Raw genomic sequence first — 20311 nt, 5'->3', positions numbered from 1 at the left:
TTAACATTTAGGTGCCACATTTAATATTTAGATTTAACTATTTAATATATTTCTAAGTTAACAAATATTGCTGTAAATGTGGTAAAAGGTGACGTTAAAAAATTCACAATACTTTTTTAAACATTGTTTGAAGCTAAATGTGGCAAAATGTTGATGTTATTTTCAGCGTGAGACACTTTACAAACGGCACCCCATAGATACGTGGCCCTTTTAGTGACCTCTAGGGGCCATGTTGGCCTGATGAAGTTTGAGGATACTAATGTTTAAGAGTTTACGTTATTATCATGCGTATTTACATCTCCATAAACAGGGTCATCAATGCAGAGGAGTTCAGACGGGGCTTTATTAACTATGCAATATTCTTCAGTAAACTAATTTATTCTCACCAACACCTCTGGAGTGTATATACTGTAAAACTTCAATTAATAGCTTTGCTTAAATCACTGATCTCATCAGGTCTTTATTTGGGACAGGCCTGTAATTCTTTTCACACAAAACTGTTGCAAAGCAAAGATCAAGAAATACAATCAAATTATTTATTTAAACCAGTATTTTATCAGGTTTTTATCTTATTTTATTAGTTTTATTACCAACTCTTCTAACTTATTAGGTATTTATATATGTGTCACTTTGTTTTGTATGTTTTGTTACACCCTGTCTGTCATTATATGTTCAATGGAGGACAGCTCACTCCCTGCAAACCAAATTTACCTAAGGGAACAATAGATTATCTGAAGTCTGAAGTCTGAAGTCAGTGCAACTTTTTACTGGAGCTTATCCCATAGGTGGGGTACATCCTGAACAGGGTGACTATCACAGGGCTGACATTTTTGACCATCTTATAATTGTCTATTCTTTGCATCAGAGCGACTGTAACAACCACAATTTCCCATCAGGAATCAATAAAGTATTTCTGATGTGTGTTGATCTTTACAGACAGTGACACTATTCTCCCGACCTTTCATGGCGATAGACTCTTTATCTAATGGACACATAGACACAGCACAATATTAACTAAGGCACTGTTAGAGCCTTCTGAGTCGATCCAACTCAACAAAACACCAAAAGGGTGCAAACCTGATGACCCCATTGACTTGCCTGCACTCACACTCAGAGTTGAAACCTTTTATTTCTGTAGACATGACTCATGTGTGAAAATGTGTCTGGTAGTGGATGGGTTGGAAATGAGTGGGTAGTTGTAAGTGCAACTCGATAAACAGGGATAGAGGCTTGACAGCTTCAGGGGGTTCCTGGTGTTCAGGTGAAAAATTACTATCAGACCGATAGGGCATCTGATTTTTCAAAATAATAAATACCCTAGGTTCTCCAGCAGACTTGTAGAAGGTTTCACAGAGACTGTAATGTGCGTTTCACAAACCCACATTCATACCTGACAGTCACTCATCCGTTGCACTCAGTGTGAAGAACAGAAGACACTTGACACTGAGCGTCACTGTCTCTCCACTTCACGTTAGTCCAGTTTATTTGGTTTAAGAGATGAGATTCAGCTTTGAGTTACTGTTTACAGAGAGCACATTTGATGACGTGGAAGTACAGAATATATATATGTATTGTAGACTGAAGAAGATGTACTTTATTAAATAGGGGAAATTCAATTCTTCATTCTGTTGTCATGCACACACAGGCCCGAAATACACGCACATGCACAAACAGGACCTCTACATGCATTAAATGGAGAGATGCGAGAGTGAGGGGGCGTTCTGTGCCTTGCTCAGGAACACCTCAGCAGCACCCAAGAGGTGAACTGGTGCCTCTCCAGCTACCAGTCCACACTCCATGCTTGGTCTGGACAGAGACTTGAGCTGGTGACCCTCTGGTTCCCAACCCAAGTCCCTATGGACTGAGCTACTGCCGCCCCATGAAAATACATGTAAGGCAAAATACATTTATGTATCTTAAATGATCTTAAAGATGACTGCCTATGATAGAGACAGCAGCACAGCCCCAGATTGTGCTCAGCTGACGGTATTCAGCTGTTCAATCTGGCTTTTTAAAGCATCACTGGCTACTTATTTTTCAGAAGAATGGATGCTTCGCTCTGTGATTTGAATGTAATGGTTATATATGAGAGGCACAGCACCACACACTTGCTTTACAGTGTGCGATGTAGCCTGCAGGTTTCTTGTTTTATCGCACAGCAGGGTTTTAGGTGTGGTGATTTGGCTGCATGTAGACAGTCTACAGAGAACAGATTCTGAGGGTTCACAGAACAAAAGCAGGACATGTAATCAAACACTCCGTCTCACTCTTGTTCAAGAACCGTAACACTTTCCTGGTACTGGCTGATGGGATCTGGGGTGGTACTGGAAACGCATTACTTACATAACCTACTGTACCGAATAAATTACATTCAGTGGAATCACTTGGTCATATCATGTTGCCCTGAACTCCTGCCTCCTGCTCGCTCACACACTGCAGCGTCCTACACACAGCCCAAATCTGCTTTGGCAATGAGCACAACTCGCTAAGTTCTTTTTTTGAAAATCGATTGTACAGTTTATTTAAGAGAATTACATAAGCCCATTCAGAGAGAGAGAGAGAGAGAGCGGTATGTCTCATCTTTCTCAAGCTGCAGTGTGATGTTTCTGAGAAAGCAGGATGGGGATTTAACGGCACAGTTTCCACCTCAGACCGCAGGAGTGAGGCTACATTATATTTATGTAGCAGGGGTGGATGTAAGGTTCAGGACATTTCTCCTCAAGAGGTGAGAGCATCAAAGGACGAGGCACCGTGAGGTCCATGAAATAACCCAAGGGATACGCTGTATTATGTTCCATTGCGTAACACACTTTGCTTGTGTAAGGGCTGCCAGCACAGAGACAGAATAACTGACCGCCTCTTTGTTAGAATGAACAGTATAATTTGCGGTATAATTTGCAGGCCCAGGTGAGTGCAGCCTTTGACACAGGGAAGTCTATGCATCATCCAGTGAATCACAGCCTCTTGTTAATTTACAGGCTGCTTTAATTTTCTTCTTTCATCTCTTTCCACTAACAAACACATGCACACAGACCTTGAACTCACAGGGCAATGATCTCTTTACATGGGAGGAACACAAACACATTTTTCCTTCAACTTACTATGGAGTCATCATGGGGGGGTGGGGAAAATGGAAAGTGAGGCACATTACATTACAGGCTAAAATACGCTGAAATGAAAGGATAGGCAGGTTAAGGAGACTCATTCCTGCCTGTCGAATGCTTCTTTGGTGTTTCATCTTACCCTAAGAAACTCCTATTATACAGTACATATCTTGCACTGATAATCAGTAAAATTAAACACCAAAAGACTCAAGCGGACTGCTTATCTTATTACAGGAAAGTACCTGAAAGGAACAGAGACAAGAGAGAGCACCAGCATGATTCTCAGGGTGCTATCAGAACTTACACTGGGCTCGTCTCACTGGAAAATATATTTTTGGTGTTGCCTTCACAGGAAGATTAGAGTGCAAGGTCAGCGACTGAGTGACAGGAGCTGGAAAACATGTGGTGTCCTGCTGAAGGACCCCTCAAAAGGTTGGATGGCAGTCAGCACTACATGACTTCAAACCTGTGTCCTCTAGTGGAAGGACAGTCTAAGTGCAACACCTTAAAAGTTGCACTTATTGGTTGTATTTGAAAATCATGAAAACTGAGCTCCACATTAAGACAATAGCTTCTGAAGGGCTATAGGCTCCAATGCTTAATATACAGTATAGGAGATGATGATGTAGATCGAGTAAACAGCACAGCAAACTGTAAACAAGTTCACATGATGAGCCAGAGTGCTGCAAACATTCTGCCAGAGTCAAAAGAACTCTCAGGATTAAAAGAAAATATCCCGCTCCTGTTATATTAAAAGAAATATCAATGGTAACTGTTGCTGTTGACACAGGCAACTCAAATGTGCTCCGTCTCTTGTGCCTGCGAGTGACAGATCAACTTCAGTCTAACATCAAAAATCCCCAACGAACTGCATCTTCCACTCAGAGTTTTGTCCAGTTTCAAGTTTTATAATCAGGGATATGTTCAAGATTCAGGACATGGAGGCGCTGCCAAACAATTCTGCAGCGTCTCACTGTAATATCAATAGTTTAATGCAGAAAATAAGGTGTTCTAATGATATCAGCTTATAATGCATTTTATTGATTATGCACACAGTATATTAGTCTAGAAAGGTTTTCAACATACTGTATTCTGGAGGTGCTTCAGAAATTAAGGATATTTGAATCGAGATGACAAATACAAAATATATATCTCATGTTTTCTCTCGTTTACAAAAGGTCTGTTAAGACCATTTATTGTCATTTTTGCTATTTGGTGGTTTCTGCCTTAAGATTCTTTGGGTGGGCCCAGTGTGTGGGATTTAGTGGCATTTAGCTTTGAGGTTGCAGAACTGGAACTCCTATGTACCAGACATAGGAGAGCTACTCGCAAAAATGCAAATGACCCAACCTAAAGTCAGCATTTGATTTGCACATTGTGCGACTGTAGAAACAGCATGCCAGGCTCTGTGGACAAGGACCCGCTCTGTATACAGATGGACAGCTCATTTTAAGATAATAAGAACAACAAAAAACATTCTGCTGAGGATGATTAAGTATGAAAAAGACCATCATAAATCACATGTCATTTATTTTCTGTACAAACTGACAAGATTTTTGTATAAACTGTACAATCTTTTCAACATGCTGAGACAAAAAAAGGGCATCGACAGAGAAGAAATATGTCAACAAATGAAGTAAATTTACTTTACCTATGTACAACTTATAAATTATACCATTTACGCCTCCACTGCAGATTTTTCTTACTGTCTGGTTTGACCATTTTGACAAAAGGCATAATCATCATAGACGGAGAAAAATCATGCAGCATGGAGCGCATCATCTGCAGGCCATGACGATAAATCATTTGAGCGTGAGACTAACGACTCATTCCAATTCGGTGAAGCGGGCAAACATGGCTTTGCGGACTGCATCTTTGTACGTGTCTGACGCAGAGAGGGTGTAGTTGGTGCCTTTAGTGCCAAGTCCAGCTCCCTTTGTTCTCAACTGTGCCTGAGGAAGAAACCACAAACGTAAGTACCTTTTAGAGACACAAACAGGTATTAATGCTGAGGGACACCACCAGGTAATTGTTTTTAATACCTCAATTGGTGTAGTGATGCCCTGCTGGTTACGACCGAGACCTTTCCCCTCCTTCCATCCCATGGCCTGCAGCATTTTGTTCCCAATGTTGTCACTGTTAAGGCCGTCTTTAGTGGGCTGTTCATAGTTACTGCACAAGGATAAAAGGGAATTTAAGATTTAAACATTACTAAAAACACATTGAACAACTGCAGCTCTGCAGGGACTGGCAAAGAGAATGTAACACAACTTGGTATTTTAATAGGACACAGTTGCTTACACGACAGGTGTTGGTTGAGCAAACTTCTTCTTTTTGGGCGCTGGGGGTTCAGGGATGCCGTACTTTTCTCTTCTCTCAGCTGCACGGTCTCTATATTTCAGCTGTTCACCAGCAGAAAAATAAAATATTTGAATTTCATGCAGTCACATTATGCAGGGGAACAATATGACTCACAAGCAGCTGGGTGATTCTGTATTGAGCCAAACCTCAGTTTCTTTTCTTTCCAACTCTTCCAGCTCCGCTTCGGTCATTCTAGTTCTGCGATGAACCTCCAAGTTTTTCTAGGAAAGATAACATGAATACCTCAATTAACTATTATTTTTGCATATTTTTTTTTGAAGATCATGTTTGACTTTCCCCTCTTTAGACCTGAAGACAACATGCAAGACGTTACCTTGTGGAGGTCAGAGAGTTGCTGGTGTCGAATTAGAGCCTCTTTGCTGGGGAACTGTCTCCTACACAGTAAGCAGGCCAACTTTGTCCAGTCTGTCATCTTGTCCTGGCCTCCGTCGCCACTATCAGGCTCTGCTACGCCTTCCTCAGGGTCGCTGTCTCCGCTGTAGGCAGCCACAAGGCCAAACTAACCACACCAGGGATAGACAAAGACAAAAATAACCATTATGAACACAGATAACACTTGAATATAACTGGGGTTATATATTTACAATGCAACTAAAATAACCTGCTCTGTGTGTCAGCTAACAGACTGAGCTACGTGTCGCTTGTGTGACAAAACGCCTGCCCTGGCTTTAACTTTACGAAGCCTCGTGCACCTCCAACCTTTTTTAAACCAACAGCAACAGCAGGCTCAATAGGCCCCTTCACTCGTATTATATCTGGACAACTTTTCACACTCTGTCAGAGTAAGCTCGCTTGCAGTAAGTTGGGAGGAGTTGTGACACTGCAAAGGAAAAGGGATGTAGAAAAACCTCACCTTGGAAGTGCTGACTGAGCTGATTGGTGGCTCCTCCTCAGCGACCCTGACCACTTCTTGCATGAGTCTGTCCAGAGTGCCTGCCTGCTGTAAAACATAAATCAATAGATCCATTTAGGATATTAAAGCCTGAAGCTTACACATGCAGTCTCAGATCTTTGTCAGATGTTACATCCTACTGGATTACCTTCTTTTCAAACAGAATGAAGCCAGCGTCAGCAGCTGCTGCCTCCTTCCTCTCCTCTTGACTAATAGGCTGAAAGCTACTTCTGAAGTTATCTTTTTGCTTGTTGAGACTTTTGGCCCACCGTTCCATGTCTTTAGCAATCTGAGAGGAACAAACAGATGTGAACATCTTAAAGTCTGAAAATTAAAAGAATTCAGAAAAGGCTTCATGCATACCAGACAACATGTGCCAGTGTAGAATTCATATCACAATACCTGCTGAGCAGTCTTGCTTTTGGGCTTTTCCTTTTTCTCCTTGCCCTCTTTAGGTTCTTTGCCGCTTGCTGCTGCGTTTTCACCTTGTCCAGCATTTGCGTCTGTTGACGCGGGTACGTATGTCTGCTTCTCACTGTCCCAGTACAGATACTGCTGGGTCTGAGAGTTGTAGTAATACTGAAACAAAGAAGAACGCAAATATAAATGATCAAAATAATATAAACTGCTGTGACTCTCACCAGCATGACAGAATCAACCTGACTCATATACAGTGGCTGTGCACTACTTACATGACTGTTGGGGTCGTAATAGAAGCCAGTCTGAGGATCGTAATAGTAGCCAGAGGACTCATCATACTGATAGGTTGACGTATCAGGAGCTGTTGATTATAAAACATGACATTATTAACAACTGCTGAAGATAGAAAACTAGAGAATTTGGAGATTTTTTCATGCAGCAAAAACATTTTAGTTTAGTTACCAAGATTACTGAATTATTGATAAATCAACAAGTGTTCCCAGCCCTAATTCCCAAAGCCTTCAGCACTAAAGTCAGTCTAACGGCAGACACCTTCTGATTTTTTAAGTTTTAAGCTTTAAGAACTATGCTTTAGCAGTAATTTAAGTTAACTCAGTTACTGCTGCATGGTCTACATATTTAGTCAGTAAAATCAAAGACCACCCATGGCTGTCTTCTTTGTAAATTTAGCGAACTGCATATTACTCTTTCATTCAAGGCAGAACCAAATTCTCAAATCTGTGTTTCAAGCTGCAGTCAGGAAAACACTATAATATAATGTACATGACAGTGACCTCGATAGGACTTTCTCTTTATGCACATCACACTGCCACAGAATAGGTGTCATGTGATCTTGGGTACCCATACCAGTGATGTTGTCAGCTGTTACAACACCAGTGGTGGTGACAGTGGCTGCAGCTACAGTGCCAACAGGCACAGATGCAGTGTCGATGCCTGGGAGATGTCCCGTGTGCAGTTTTGCCTCCAACTGCTGGGCAAGTGGCAATGCCTGTAAATAATGTAACAGTTATTTAGAGATTGTCACACCGTGTATTTTAATAGCAGTACTACAGTGTATTTACAGAGTCAACAAAAATGTGTATGTTACCTGAATAACTGGCTGCCCAATTATATGGGGCTGGTAGACTTGTGCAGTCTGTGCGATTACTACTCCAGCTGCAGCTGGAACAATCTTTACACCCGGGGCAGCTAAAAATGGAAAAGCAAAGCTCTGTGAGAATCTGTCCAACACTCTGCATCAATGTGCAAACGGTCTAATTATCACCTTGTTCAGAATCTAGCTGAGATCTCTTTGTCTGTGCTTGTTGCTTTTAAAACCAGTGTTTATTTACTACTGTGTAGATGTGTACTACTGTTGGTCCTACAACCTTAGTGTGAGCAAATGTTATATCCTGTAATCTCAGCTGCATGTCATCACATAGAAAGCACCTAAAGAGTACATTTTACAACATACCAGCTGGGATATCATTTTTTTTCTGATGCTAACATTACACAACAGATACACCAACATCTGTGTAAGGTGTGAAAGCATCTAATACCTCCAAGAATCCCATTTCCCTGGGAGGTGCTGGGTCCTGCTCCTTGCTGGTAGTACGCCTGGTAGTCCTTTGGAAAGACGTCATTCAATAATGAAGAACTACTTAAGTTTAAGTTGATAAGTTGCAATGTTTGCTTCATTTGTTCTACTTACCTGTGACATTGGAGTGTAGCCTTCTTGCAGGTAGCTGTACTCCGACATTCCCTCTGAGCTCTGCTGTGGCTGAAAAGGTAAAGCATAAGTTATAAGCCTGTTACACTGACACAAGGAGATGTTAAACAACAGGATGTTGATGTCCAAAAATGGACCTACCTGACTTGATGACCACTGGGCTGCAGCAATGGCTGTGCTGGCCACAGAGAAGGCACTGACACGGTTCCCATCAGGTAGCAAAAGGTCCCTATAACAGGCCACGGGAAAAAAAATGCATCTTTAATTTAGATGTGGCACACTTTCTCTTCGGTTTGTGGATCAAAACAGGCAATTTGAGGAACAATACACAAGATCTGGCAAATTAAAACGCTAAGAATAAATGTAGGTATAGCTTTTTATTTATTACAAATCCAAGGCACACTCTACGCTATTATACTCACTTTCTAGCACTTTTAGCATAATCCACCCCAATTGTTTTTCCATCAAGTTTTAGAGGCGGCTGCAGTCCCTGTAAGATGGTCAGCAGCTGAGAGGCCTCCTGTGAAACAGAGTGATATTACATTTTAAGCGATATGCAAAAATCAATGATATAACAAGCTCATCACGGAGGAAACTTTAAGACAATTAAGAAAGCCAAATGGAAGCCACCCATAATTGGCTGGGTGCTTTTGCAGTAAACTATGGCTCTGAATTAACAGTGACAATGCTCATCTATACGTGTCAATGCCTTACCAGAGGAGAGGACAGCTGTACAAAGGCAAAGCCTCTGTTCTGGCCCGTCTGCTTGTCCTTGATAAGGCGAATGTTGTTAGATGAAAGATTAGCATATGGTGCCAGGGCAGTCAAGATGGCTTCCACGGTGGTCAGAGCAGCTATATTTCTCAGGATGATTGCTGTAGAGGACAAATGTCTTTATTTAAGAAGAGCCTATGAGGGATAGGGATATTTTTCATTTCAAACTAAGTAGGTCATTGCATCTATCAAAGAAAAGTCCTTACTGTCCCCATAGAAATCTCCAGTGGGTTGAGTTTCAGAGACTCCACTATTATTGCTGTTTTCACTATCTGTTGAGAGAATGACAGAGAAGTAAGAGGTGCATTAAAATAACATTCAGAACTGTGTAACCAAGGAAATGGAAATAGGTGATAGAGAAATAAGTGTCAAGAAACTGTTCTAAAACGAGTCAGTATTTACAAGCTAAGACTATTTCATAAACTCCATTATGTATTGTGCTTTGTCCCCTTTGTTGTATTATTGTCAGGTAGCGAGGGAAAAGTGCATGCTGTGTCCCATCTTTGCCTACATCTGGAGATGACAACACTTATGAATCCATATCATTTGGTTTACTAGGCATCTACAACACCAAAAACACAAACTTTGCTTTGCATCCCGGCACTGTTGCCTCAGGCTGCCCGGATGTCTGCAGTCAGTGGCCTCTTGTTGATTTAACTACTTACCAGCTTTGGCTGCTCCACACCTGAAGCACTTCAGCCTCCTCCGGAAATTGTACAGGCCACACTGCAAGTAACCGTTCACATCATTTTTATTACACACCTACTAAAGCCCTGAACAGTGCTGCCTCAGAATACAGGCAATCTATATTGGTGCAGCATACCATACTTACCTGAGACACAACCTAACCGTTACCGCTTATTCAAATGTAGGTGTACCACAAAAAGAGCTGACAGGACTGCAACAATCGTGAGACCTGTGTTTGTGTGTGAAGTGTTCTGCAGTAGCATTGTTTGGATAATGTGGCCATAAAACCAAGACAGATCATTAACTTACAGTGTTGCAGAGCCAATCTTCATATTTGTTCCTGAGCTGGCTGTACTGTATGTCCACGGTTTTGCCTTGGATCGTCAGGCGATTCTGAAAGAGGATGACAAAAGTCACACACGCGTTCCTGGCGAGCATCAATCTCATCAATAGAGCAAGCAGTGTTGGAAGGGAGAGAAGGGGGAGAGGGTCCCCCCAACAGATAGCCTTTGTGTTAAAGACAAGACAGGCACGTGATGTATATGTGAGCATGATGTATAGAGGGTTTTAAGGTGTTTGGGACCCGAGTGCCCAGGCTGAGCTGGAGCAAAGTGTACAATGTGACCCTAACAGACACTTTTGACTGCTATAAAGAGAAAAACAAAATATAACAAACAAAAACAGAAACAAAACCAAAAAACGGGAGATTAAAAAAAATCCTCATCTACTGAGAGGCTGGCTTAAAGGAAATGGGCAGAGCTCTCTAATGTCTCTAATAACATGATAAGGATAGTGTTCATTATTTTAAATGCAGATTTCTTTAGGAGGTAACCTCACAATACAAGTCAAATCTGCAGCTGTGATGCTACTGCCAATGCAATTAACTAAACAAATTATTTGTTTTAGCATTAAGTTGTAAATCATGTATATAATCATCTCTACTAATACACAAATCAAATCTTTCTGCTCTGTGTCATACAGTCCATATGTTTTCTTTTCTTTAAAGATCTGTACAGTTTCCACACTACTTATTCAATACACTTTGGTTGCCTTTTGGGTTAATATTCCAGATCCCCAAGATTAAAACTAGACTTGGCGATTGTGAAGCAACCTGATTGGTCTCCATCCATCGGGTAGCATCTTGCAAGTGATAAAAGTCCACCAAGGCGAAACCACGGCTTATACCTAGAGACAGCATTCAAATATAGACGGGAGGCGTGTTAGTTAAGAGTCCATGGGCATATTATTCAAACTCTTCCACAAACTGCTTCACAACCCAGGCCTTGTTTGGTACACAGTGGGCCACTCCTTAGGAGTTTTACCATAGCAAGAAATCCTGCTGAATACCACTGATTGAAACACACTCCACATCAAAGTGTGTCTGCCAATTGAGTTTCTGTTATAACTGTAATTGTTGCTCTTACTTACCTCGAAAAGATCCACAGTGAACTGAAATGATGACTCTTAAATCAACATTTTAAATCCTTTTTCAAGCATCTTGATACTATTCTTTTTCTAGCTGCTATGGGAAATGGGTCTGAATGGAAGCAGATTGGCCCTATGGTCAAAGACTGGGGAGGAGGTTGAGGTCCGTCATATATCTGGTTCTCACCTGTTTTCTTTTTCATCAGCTTGACATCCACTGGCTGCGGTCCCTCCAGTTGGTCTATGGCAAAACAAATCTGAACAATGTTCAAATGATAAGTTATTATATTGATTCAAAACCCGCCACACCTTAAAAAGGGCATTTCATGTTACAGAATGACACTATGAAGAGGTTGCATATCTGCAGAAGTAAACTTAAGACTTACATCATCCTGAGTGACATGAGGAGACAGACCCCAGAGCATGATGGTCTTGCTCCTCTTATCCTCCTCAGGCTCCCTTCTGTAATCTTGCTCTGGGTAGTCGCCATCAGAGTGAAAGCCATCTTCTGATCGATCACTATTGCGTCGTTTCCTTTCTCTTTGCTTTAAAACAAATACATGAGTTAATCAGTTATGGGTGGATATCACCAAACAACAAAGTATTTTAACTGATACATTAAACTACCAAAATCAGTGATATGAGAATGACTACCTCTGGACTGTCTCTAGATCCTCGACGATCTCCTTCAAAACGTTCACTGCGTCTCTCTTCTCCCCAGCGGCGCATGTTGTGATCACGCTCTTGGTCTCTTTCTCGTCTGTCACGCCAATCCGATTCATCACGGGACTGGTCAGAGCCATATCTCCCGCTACGTTCTGTCCGACTAATCCTATTCAGGAGGCCGTTGAAAGGCAAAGCGACAAATCAGCACAACTGGTATGCAACTGCATTTTCTAACTTATAATAATGCACAATCAAATACTATTGAATCTGCAAACTCACCAACATAATTAAATAATTAATATACCAAGAAAAAAATAAGCGTAATAGGTTTCCCCTGATGCACAGGCACTGTCTCAAGTGTGGTCAATGATTTACAGTGTAGATTTTTTTCCTCACATTTCCTGCTGTCTAAATTGTGGCTCAGAGGTAGAGGTGGAGGTCCACTAAGCAGAAGATCAGTGGTTCGATCCGTCCTCCAGTCCGCATGTCAAAGTATCCTTGGGCAAGATACTGAACCCCAAGTTGCTCCTGATGGTTGTTCCATCAGTGTGTGAGAACATGTGAGTAGTTACTGAGTAGCAGCTGGCATCTTGTATAGTAGCTTGGCCACCAGTGTTTCAGTGCATGTGTGAATGGCTGAATGTGACATGTAGTGTAAAAACACTGAGTGGTTGGCAGACTAGAAAGGTGCTATACAAGTGCAGTCCATTTACCATTTACTTTTTTTAAAGCTTAAACAATGTTTATGGGACTGCCATACTCCAAAATATTTCCAGAAGAGATTTTTCTGCCTTTCTTATATGTATTATATCTTCTTTTTATGTAATGTGCACAGAGAGACGCTGCACAACTGTGCAACAGAGTAATTACAGTCAGTGGCCACTGTCTAATTTCAGGAGCTGACTATGTTTAACAGCCCTGACATGCAAATTTCTCTTAAACTGGAGAGCACAATGACTGGCTATGCTAGAGTACATACATATTTCAAAATGTATACCTTTCTAATGAATAGTAAAGCAAGGTTGTTTCAAGTTATGCTTTCAATATTCGTGGGTTATAGTGGCAGAATTATTTTACTACACTTTTCTATATCGTGGGCATTTTTAGGAGGGGGAAAGATTGTACTATATTTTCAAAAACTGTTCTTCAAATCTGTTTTTTTGATTTGGCTTTGAGAGAGACAATGACTACGATGAAATGGAAAAATTAGATTATATATCTACAAGAGTTTATGACCCTGTCGCCAGCGATAACGTAACACAGGTTAACTGGTCTTAAAGACGAGAGTTAATGTAGCACTAGAAGTTACATTTAACGTTGGTGTAACGTTCACTCTCCCTCAGGGGGAAATATTGGAACTTATATTAAAAATAACACTGCCATTTTGATTAGCCACACCTACCATGGCGAACAGCGCTAGCCCTAAATGTTTACTCACCTTTTATCTGCTCCCATTTCTCTCAGCTACACAACCACGACTCTGGAAAAATGCCAAAAAACTGGGTTATACAAACAGTGTTGTATTTTTAGTTTATCACCATGCTAGACGTTAACACAGAGTAGTTTCGCTAACGTTACAGTTGAAGTAGCTGTGTAGCAATTAGCACAACAAACTGCCGCCGTTGCGGTAACCCATAACGATAACATGGAGCCGGGTCTGACGATAGCTAACCGACATAACGTATGTGGAAATAATAATACTGTTTCAGTTTCCGGTCTGAATGTACAAAAACTCACCGGTAGTTTGTTAACAATGTTATGAGCCACTGACGTTAGCAGTTTTTCAAAAATGTATTTGAAAAGTCTTGAAGAAAAAAATTCATCTCACGTTCAAGGACTTCGTTCAACACTACAACGACAGCTTCTTTATCCCAAGATGCATTGGGGTGTAACCCGGTGCATTATGGGAACTGGGGTCATTTTGCCCCGTACTTGCCTCACAGGCAGCACCTGGTCCTGAGGTCTTTAACAGGCTGTAGGATTGACAATACAATAGTGCCAGAACCTTTTAAAGAAAGTGCAATCTCTGTTAACTCTTTTTCTTTTTAAAAATGATTTTTATTGAACTGTACAGAACAAGCATGACAACATTCATTTTCACTAAATAATGGGAAGGACAGAAGAATTGCCAAAGTGAACAACAGCATAGTAAACAAATGTAAACATCTACAATACAAGATTGAAAACTGATTACAAAGAAAGTGCTTTTAACTGTAGATTTTAAATGGAAATTTAATATTAAACAACTTGGGAAAACTAGTACGATAAAATAAAATAAAATAAAATAAAATAAGTACCGTACAAGGGGAGATGTATTGTTTTTCTCGTTATCCCTTACAGTGGGATTTCTTTTAGAATATTATATAGCATTTGTGCTTTTATTCCTATTATCAGTTTTTTGTTTTTTGTTTTAAATTACGTACACTTCGAATTCTTAAATTTAGAAATGATTGGGATGGATACATTTAGAAATGATCGGGATGGATTCAGTTCTGATGTTTGTTTTAAGATCACACCAGATGTAATATTGTCTATTGAGATAGAAGCTGGGAATTATGAGATATTTCATTTTATCCATTTGGGTATATCAAGCCACACTACATGAGAATAATAAATGGTCTGTGGTTCAACGTAATTTTCACAAAATGAGCACCTATTATCATCAATATTATCACATCATCGCATCACTATGTCTTTAAAAGGATAAGTGTCATTCATTTTGGAGTTTATTTTCGTATTATATTAAAAGAATTTTCATCAAATTTGTTTAAGATAGCATTTTTGTTACGTCTTAGTCTTTGCCTGCCAATGGTTAGAGAAGGCAGCGCTGACCGAACAGGCTGCCTGAAAGGCAAGACCAAGGGCAAAATTGACACAGTATACTTTCGGCCATTTTGCTGGTTATGGAGCTTTGTAGCTGGCCATATTTGCAGTTGTCTTTTGTGATCAAACTGCTTTAAAAAATAGCAACAATTTCACATTAGACTTTAAGTAAGTTGACATGTACAGCAAATAGCATTAAGAATCAGAACCTACTATGACAGCTAAAACCCACCTCACTTTTGAATATGAAGCTCTTCTCAGGGCAATTTCAGTTCCTGTTTGTAGTCTTTAATCAGGTCACAAAACTACACTAAATCCTACTGTTAATTTATGGTTCATACTTTATTTACTTATAAGATTTCATTTCCATTTCAGGATCTTGCACTGTGCACAATCCTGTATATCCGATAACAATTTAAGCTCATCATTGTAAGAACTGTATGTATTGTTTTTATTTGTTTTATATCTTTGATGCCTTGGTTAATTTTATTATGTTTAACCTTACTGCAAGCTGATTTTTTCCTACATTTTGCACCATACTGTTACCTACTTTTATATTTAGTTTGTATTGCAATATATTGTAATATATATTGTAATACATAATTGCAATACATTTGCTTTCTGCTGTTATTTAAGGCCTTGTATGTTGCACCCTTTGTATCTACACTCCTTTCTGTATTGCAACTGCTGCACAGCAATTTCCCTCAGGATAAATATGTCCTATCTTATCTGAAAAATGTACCATTTGCTGCCCAGCTCTTGCCTGTCCAATATGTATTGCAAGATACCAGCTATACATGTTTGTGTTCACTTATCTTTGTTAAGCTGTTTGTCAGTATTTATTATCTTCCTGTTAACTTGTCTACTCTTAGTATATTGAGAGCTAAAAAGAATTAAACTCCTTGAATGTGACAACCTACCTGGTCTTAGATAAGCTACACCACCAAACAGGGTCATCGTTAATCATTTATTACAGTATTTAAATCCTGAAACATCACCAAACAGTTCACTGTACAAGCAGGTCCTTAATAAAGATGACTACACAATTACTTGTTCAACTTGGCACACAAGGATGTTCCCCTTTCATAAATCTCTGATGTGGTAATGACACTGCATACAACACAGATGGTCAACAAGTTGTGCTGATACCAGATCCATGATTGAGCCCCATGATACTTTTTGAAACCAATACTTATGGAGCGTATTATCATTTTTTGTTTCGTAACATTGATGATGCTTGCGTCACTGACACCCAAGGCAGACCCATATCTTCTATACAAATGTGTCATGAGGTAAAACAACACAAAACTCGGCCATATATTATAAAAAATGGTCCACGTGATCCCAAAAAAGGAGGGTGGAATCCATCACACTTATTCCAAAAATTCAGGGAAGGGAGGGGAATGATGGGCAGGTGGCTCTGGGATGCTATGTATTCCCATGGTAATATCTAGGTCAAGGTCTCTCCTTTCGTCACCTGTAATGACAAATGTATTCATGTAATGGTTATATAATGTTGACATATTCGAACACAAGAGGGTATTTCATTTATACTACACTGCAGCAGTATACTTACTCTCGCCTCAATATATTCAATCCTCCTCTCCAGCGCTGTCAGCTTCTCATTGAGGGTGGCCAAGCGGGACCGACACGACATATCTGAGGATGATGAACTGTATTTAGCATTTTACCATCAACAGCAATGGCATTTCACTCTATAAGATATAGCTTGTCGTTACTGTCACTCACAACCGCATTCACTGCACAATAACGCACATTCTCGCTGTTTCTGATAACTGCTTGAAGCTGTTGAAACGTTACTGACAGCCGAGCAGACAGACGACTACAGTGGCCCGCTAGCCCCGACACTTGAAACCAGTTATCTTTTTAATTCAATGTTTAAACACACACTCGACAGCTTGTATTAGCTAACAAGCGAAACGAAACGTAAAGCGACTCGATACCAAAGTGCCATTGTACCCACAGCTAGCTACGAAGCTAACTGCTAGCTGGGAGTGGCCATTGAAAACATCAACATCAATGCTAACAGCCGTACAGCTAAGCTAGCGGAACTAGCTAGCTAACTTGAGCTATGTTAGCTATCTGCACAGTGTATCCACTTTAGTGAGCTTATCCGCAACACTGGTGGTTGAAAGCTTACCAAACGAGTTTAGAAAGTCGGCGATTTTTTTGATGCTGCTCGTAATAACTTCTATGTACTCTCGATTCGCCCAGTCTTGGTGAATCTCTCTCTGCACTGGGTCTTCCTGGCCAGCCATGTTGGACGTGTAGCCTGTAGCGTAGCGTTCAATCGAGGATAGCACAGCTGCGTCCACAACAGGAAGAGACAGCGCTGTTGCTGCTTTAACTTCACGGGGAATAATGATTAAAAATCACAGTTGCGTTTACAGTTAAGCACTGTATGTTAGCGTGACACAGCTAGGATAAATATTCCAGTGGTTTATGTACAGCAAACACCAAATGTATTCTTTTACACCCTACATTACAAGACATGAGAATTTCTATATCTAGTTTTATATTTATTATTATTATATATTTTAGTTTTTATTTTTGTTGTTATTTATATTTTAGTTTATATTACTCAATATTGTTTTTTATATTTGCAATGCATTTGCTTTCTGCTGTTATTTAAATCCCTGTATGTTGCATGCTTTGTATATGCACTCCTTTAACTTTGCACTGAAGCTGCTGCACAACAATTTCCCTTGAGATGAATAATAATCTTATTTGCAAAACATGCTGTTTGCTCTCTGCATATAATAGCTACGATACATGTCCATAGATTTTCTTTGCATAAACCAAACTATTTTGACATTGACTATTAAGTAATACCTCAAAGAAAAGAAAATACAATGTCCACATCAAGAATACTGTTTTTTGTTTGTGTATGACAGTACATTTTTATTTCTCCTCTCTGCTCTCCTCTACATTTGTGATATGAGTTTTAGGCTACACAGTGGCTCAGTCAGTCTTTTACATGTTCATCAGAAACTCCTCTCACAAAAGGTTTCAAAGAGTGTCTTCATTCAGTAATACGGCTGAACAACCAAAATGTAGTACTAATCTGGAAATATCACAAACTTAGAGTTAAACAGTGAAGGTGGAAAAACATGTGCACTGATTAATCTATTCAGTGAGACTGGTCATATATCCGTCCCTGCCACCCAGAGCTTGTTTTAGCACACTTTACTTGACTTTCTTAAGTAGCTCTTTAATATCTGCCTCAATGTCAATGGTAAGGAAATTTCTGCTGTAGCGCTTGAAAGGTTCACCATCAGGACCGACCAGGAACTTTTCAAAGTTCCAAGAGACGTCATTCCTTCTGACGGGACTCCACACGATGTACTTTGGATCGGACATGAGAGACATGGCATCATCACAGGGGTGTGGAAGCTTTTCCTTCAGATATTCAAACATGGGGTGGGCATCTTTTCCATTCACATCCACCTTCTGGAGGAGCTGGAAGTTGGGTTCGAAGTCATTCCCTGGACGGATATACTTAAGGGACTTTAGGATTTCTTCATTCTTACAGTTCTCCTGTTATAAATAATACAGAATTATTATATACATTGTTTATATACAGTATGCCATCAAGTTGATTAAAAGTCAAACATAGGCATAGATTTTGGGGGGATGCAGCAGACATGCCCCCCTCACTATTTAGAACATGTGCATTTGACCCCCACAATTAAAACATGTAAGTATCAGAGGACTTTAATTCTGACAAAATGAAAGACATTTCCACTGGAAACGGATGCAGGAAAGGCACAAAGTGGTGAGTAAACATTCACCACATTGCAGGAAATGAAGCATTAGTCCCCTCCAGTGCCAGACAATATCTACACCCTTACTTTCAAACTGAAAAGGTAAGGCCATTGGTACATTTTTTACATTAGTAGTTTACTTGAGTATTTCTATTTTATATTACTTTATTATTTTACTCTGCTAGGCTGCATTTCAGAGGGAAATACAATACTTTTTATTGTGTTTATCTGACAGCTGCAGTAACTAGTCATTTTGCAGATTAAAATTTTTACATGCAAGAACTACAAGCAAAGTCTAAAATATGAGGCACTGTTATCATACTACCCAGAAAGCAGTTAGCCTTAAATGAGCCCCACCTCTCCAACCTATACAGTACAATGTTATATAACTTTAGTAAAAGCGTAATAGCACTTTCAAAGGGGACATTCTGCTGCTTTTGAGTATGCCTACTCTCTTTTTGATACTTTACTTTTCTGATAATACTTATTTTATGTAGCTACATTTTGACTGCAGGATTTTTACTAATGGAGGATCATAATGTTATGACAGTTTTTACTTATGTAAAAGGATGTAGATGTTTAGCTGTTTGTCTCAAAGCAGACTGAAAAGACATACATTTTGACACAGGCATACATTCAACATGTCTTTATGACAATAGTTATTATAATATAGCTATGATATTAATAAACAATACATATGGCTTTTGTTCTACAATCTGATGACCAAGACACACAAATAGGCCCTAAAAGGTGAGCTGCTTTAAAGTCCTTGACACATCAGATTTATTCTAATATGTAAATACTGTCCTCCCAGGGATAAACACAATATGTCAGCCACTTCTGAATTCACACATGACCTACCTGATGTCCGAACTGATTACAAGGCACACCCAGAATAACGAGCCCCTTGGCAGAGTATCGACTGCTGAGCTCGTTCATCTGTGTGTAGTCCCTGGTTGTTGTTCCTCAGAGAGACGCCACATTCTCAATGAGCACTACCTTCCCCTTCAGTGCAGAGAAACTGAAGGCATCTCCAGACAGCAGCTTAGCTGTTAGGTCGTAAAACCTTTTTACATTCCCAGCCATTCTCATCTACGACACAAATTTGTAGTAAATTAAGTGGAAACAGAAGACGCACAGCTACGTCTCTGAAAGCGCTCTGATGTCAACAAGTCTCTGCCAAGTCCAGCCCTCTTATGCATGGGGCGGGTATATAGTACATGTAACACAACTCTCAAGGTTCAACTAGTTCAAATTATTCGACTTTTATTCGACACTATCCATAACATTCAAATACAAAAAAAAAAAAAAAAAACTCTCAGTGGTCATTTGCTGCTGTTCTTGAACTCTGACTCACAATGTTATTTCACCATCAAGGAAGTAGCATGCCATGATGCACTGCACAGTTTAATATTAATTATTAACCAAATATGGTAGACCAGTTAAGCCAGTGCTTCTTAATGGTCTACTAGATTTATTTCTTATCTGCACTCTTCTCTTTTAAAGTTCATTTTATAATGATTATTTATGTTTTTATTTTGTATTGTGATTTTAATGCATTTTCTTGTTCTCTAAAGCACTTTGAATTACTTTGTGTACGAATTGTGCTCTACAAATAAACTTG

At 39.8% G+C, this 20311-nt stretch overlaps 2 protein-coding genes and 1 pseudogene across 2 annotated transcripts; all 3 read right to left on the bottom strand.

Moving 5' to 3' along the window:
• Positions 1-4617: 4617 nt before the first annotated feature.
• rbm5 (RNA binding motif protein 5) lies at positions 4618-13960 on the bottom strand. Its single transcript, XM_050037479.1, has 25 exons — positions 13817-13960; positions 13518-13559; positions 12068-12245; positions 11800-11958; positions 11601-11670; positions 11100-11173; positions 10298-10381; positions 9967-10027; positions 9508-9573; positions 9242-9402; positions 8950-9047; positions 8669-8756; positions 8510-8578; positions 8358-8424; positions 7907-8007; positions 7666-7807; positions 7071-7159; positions 6781-6957; positions 6527-6667; positions 6340-6426; positions 5800-5985; positions 5612-5686; positions 5406-5506; positions 5147-5276; positions 4618-5056 (listed from the first exon to the last, which is right to left on the bottom strand). Exons 2-25 carry the CDS (start codon positions 13532-13534, stop codon positions 4931-4933), a joined length of 2547 nt encoding a protein of 848 aa, XP_049893436.1. The 5' UTR covers positions 13535-13559; positions 13817-13960; the 3' UTR covers positions 4618-4930.
• A 1895-nt stretch (positions 13961-15855) lies between these two features.
• brk1 (BRICK1 subunit of SCAR/WAVE actin nucleating complex) lies at positions 15856-17262 on the bottom strand. Its single transcript, XM_050039139.1, has 3 exons — positions 17064-17262; positions 16479-16561; positions 15856-16379 (listed from the first exon to the last, which is right to left on the bottom strand). The coding sequence occupies exons 1-3, from the start codon at positions 17179-17181 to the stop codon at positions 16353-16355; spliced, it is 228 nt and encodes a 75-aa protein (XP_049895096.1). The 5' UTR covers positions 17182-17262; the 3' UTR covers positions 15856-16352.
• A 529-nt stretch (positions 17263-17791) lies between these two features.
• LOC126386655 (glutathione peroxidase 2-like) lies at positions 17792-19897 on the bottom strand (annotated as a pseudogene).
• Positions 19898-20311: the final 414 nt, after the last annotated feature.

Source organism: Epinephelus moara, chromosome 24 (assembly GCF_006386435.1).
Source record: "Epinephelus moara isolate mb chromosome 24, YSFRI_EMoa_1.0, whole genome shotgun sequence".
NCBI lineage: Eukaryota > Metazoa > Chordata > Actinopteri > Perciformes > Serranidae > Epinephelus > Epinephelus moara.
This window is presented reverse-complemented; position numbering and strand designations above follow the sequence as displayed.

Excerpts from the sequence above, each read along its gene's own strand:
- brk1 (XM_050039139.1), bottom strand. The coding sequence starts at position 17,181 with ATGGCTGGCCAGGAAGACCCAGTGCAGAGAGAGATTCACCAAGACTGG. Across the intron at positions 16,562-17,063 it reads CGACTTTCTAAACTCGTTTG|ATATGTCGTGTCGGTCCCGC; the intron begins GTAAGCTTTCAA and ends CATCATCCTCAG. Across the intron at positions 16,380-16,478 it reads TTGAATATATTGAGGCGAGA|GTGACGAAAGGAGAGACCTT; the intron begins GTAAGTATACTG and ends TTGTCATTACAG.
- rbm5 (XM_050037479.1), bottom strand. Across the intron at positions 8,757-8,949 it reads TATGCTAAAAGTGCTAGAAA|GGACCTTTTGCTACCTGATG; the intron begins GTGAGTATAATA and ends GGCCTGTTATAG. Across the intron at positions 5,057-5,146 it reads GCATCACTACACCAATTGAG|GCACAGTTGAGAACAAAGGG; the intron begins GTATTAAAAACA and ends TTTCTTCCTCAG.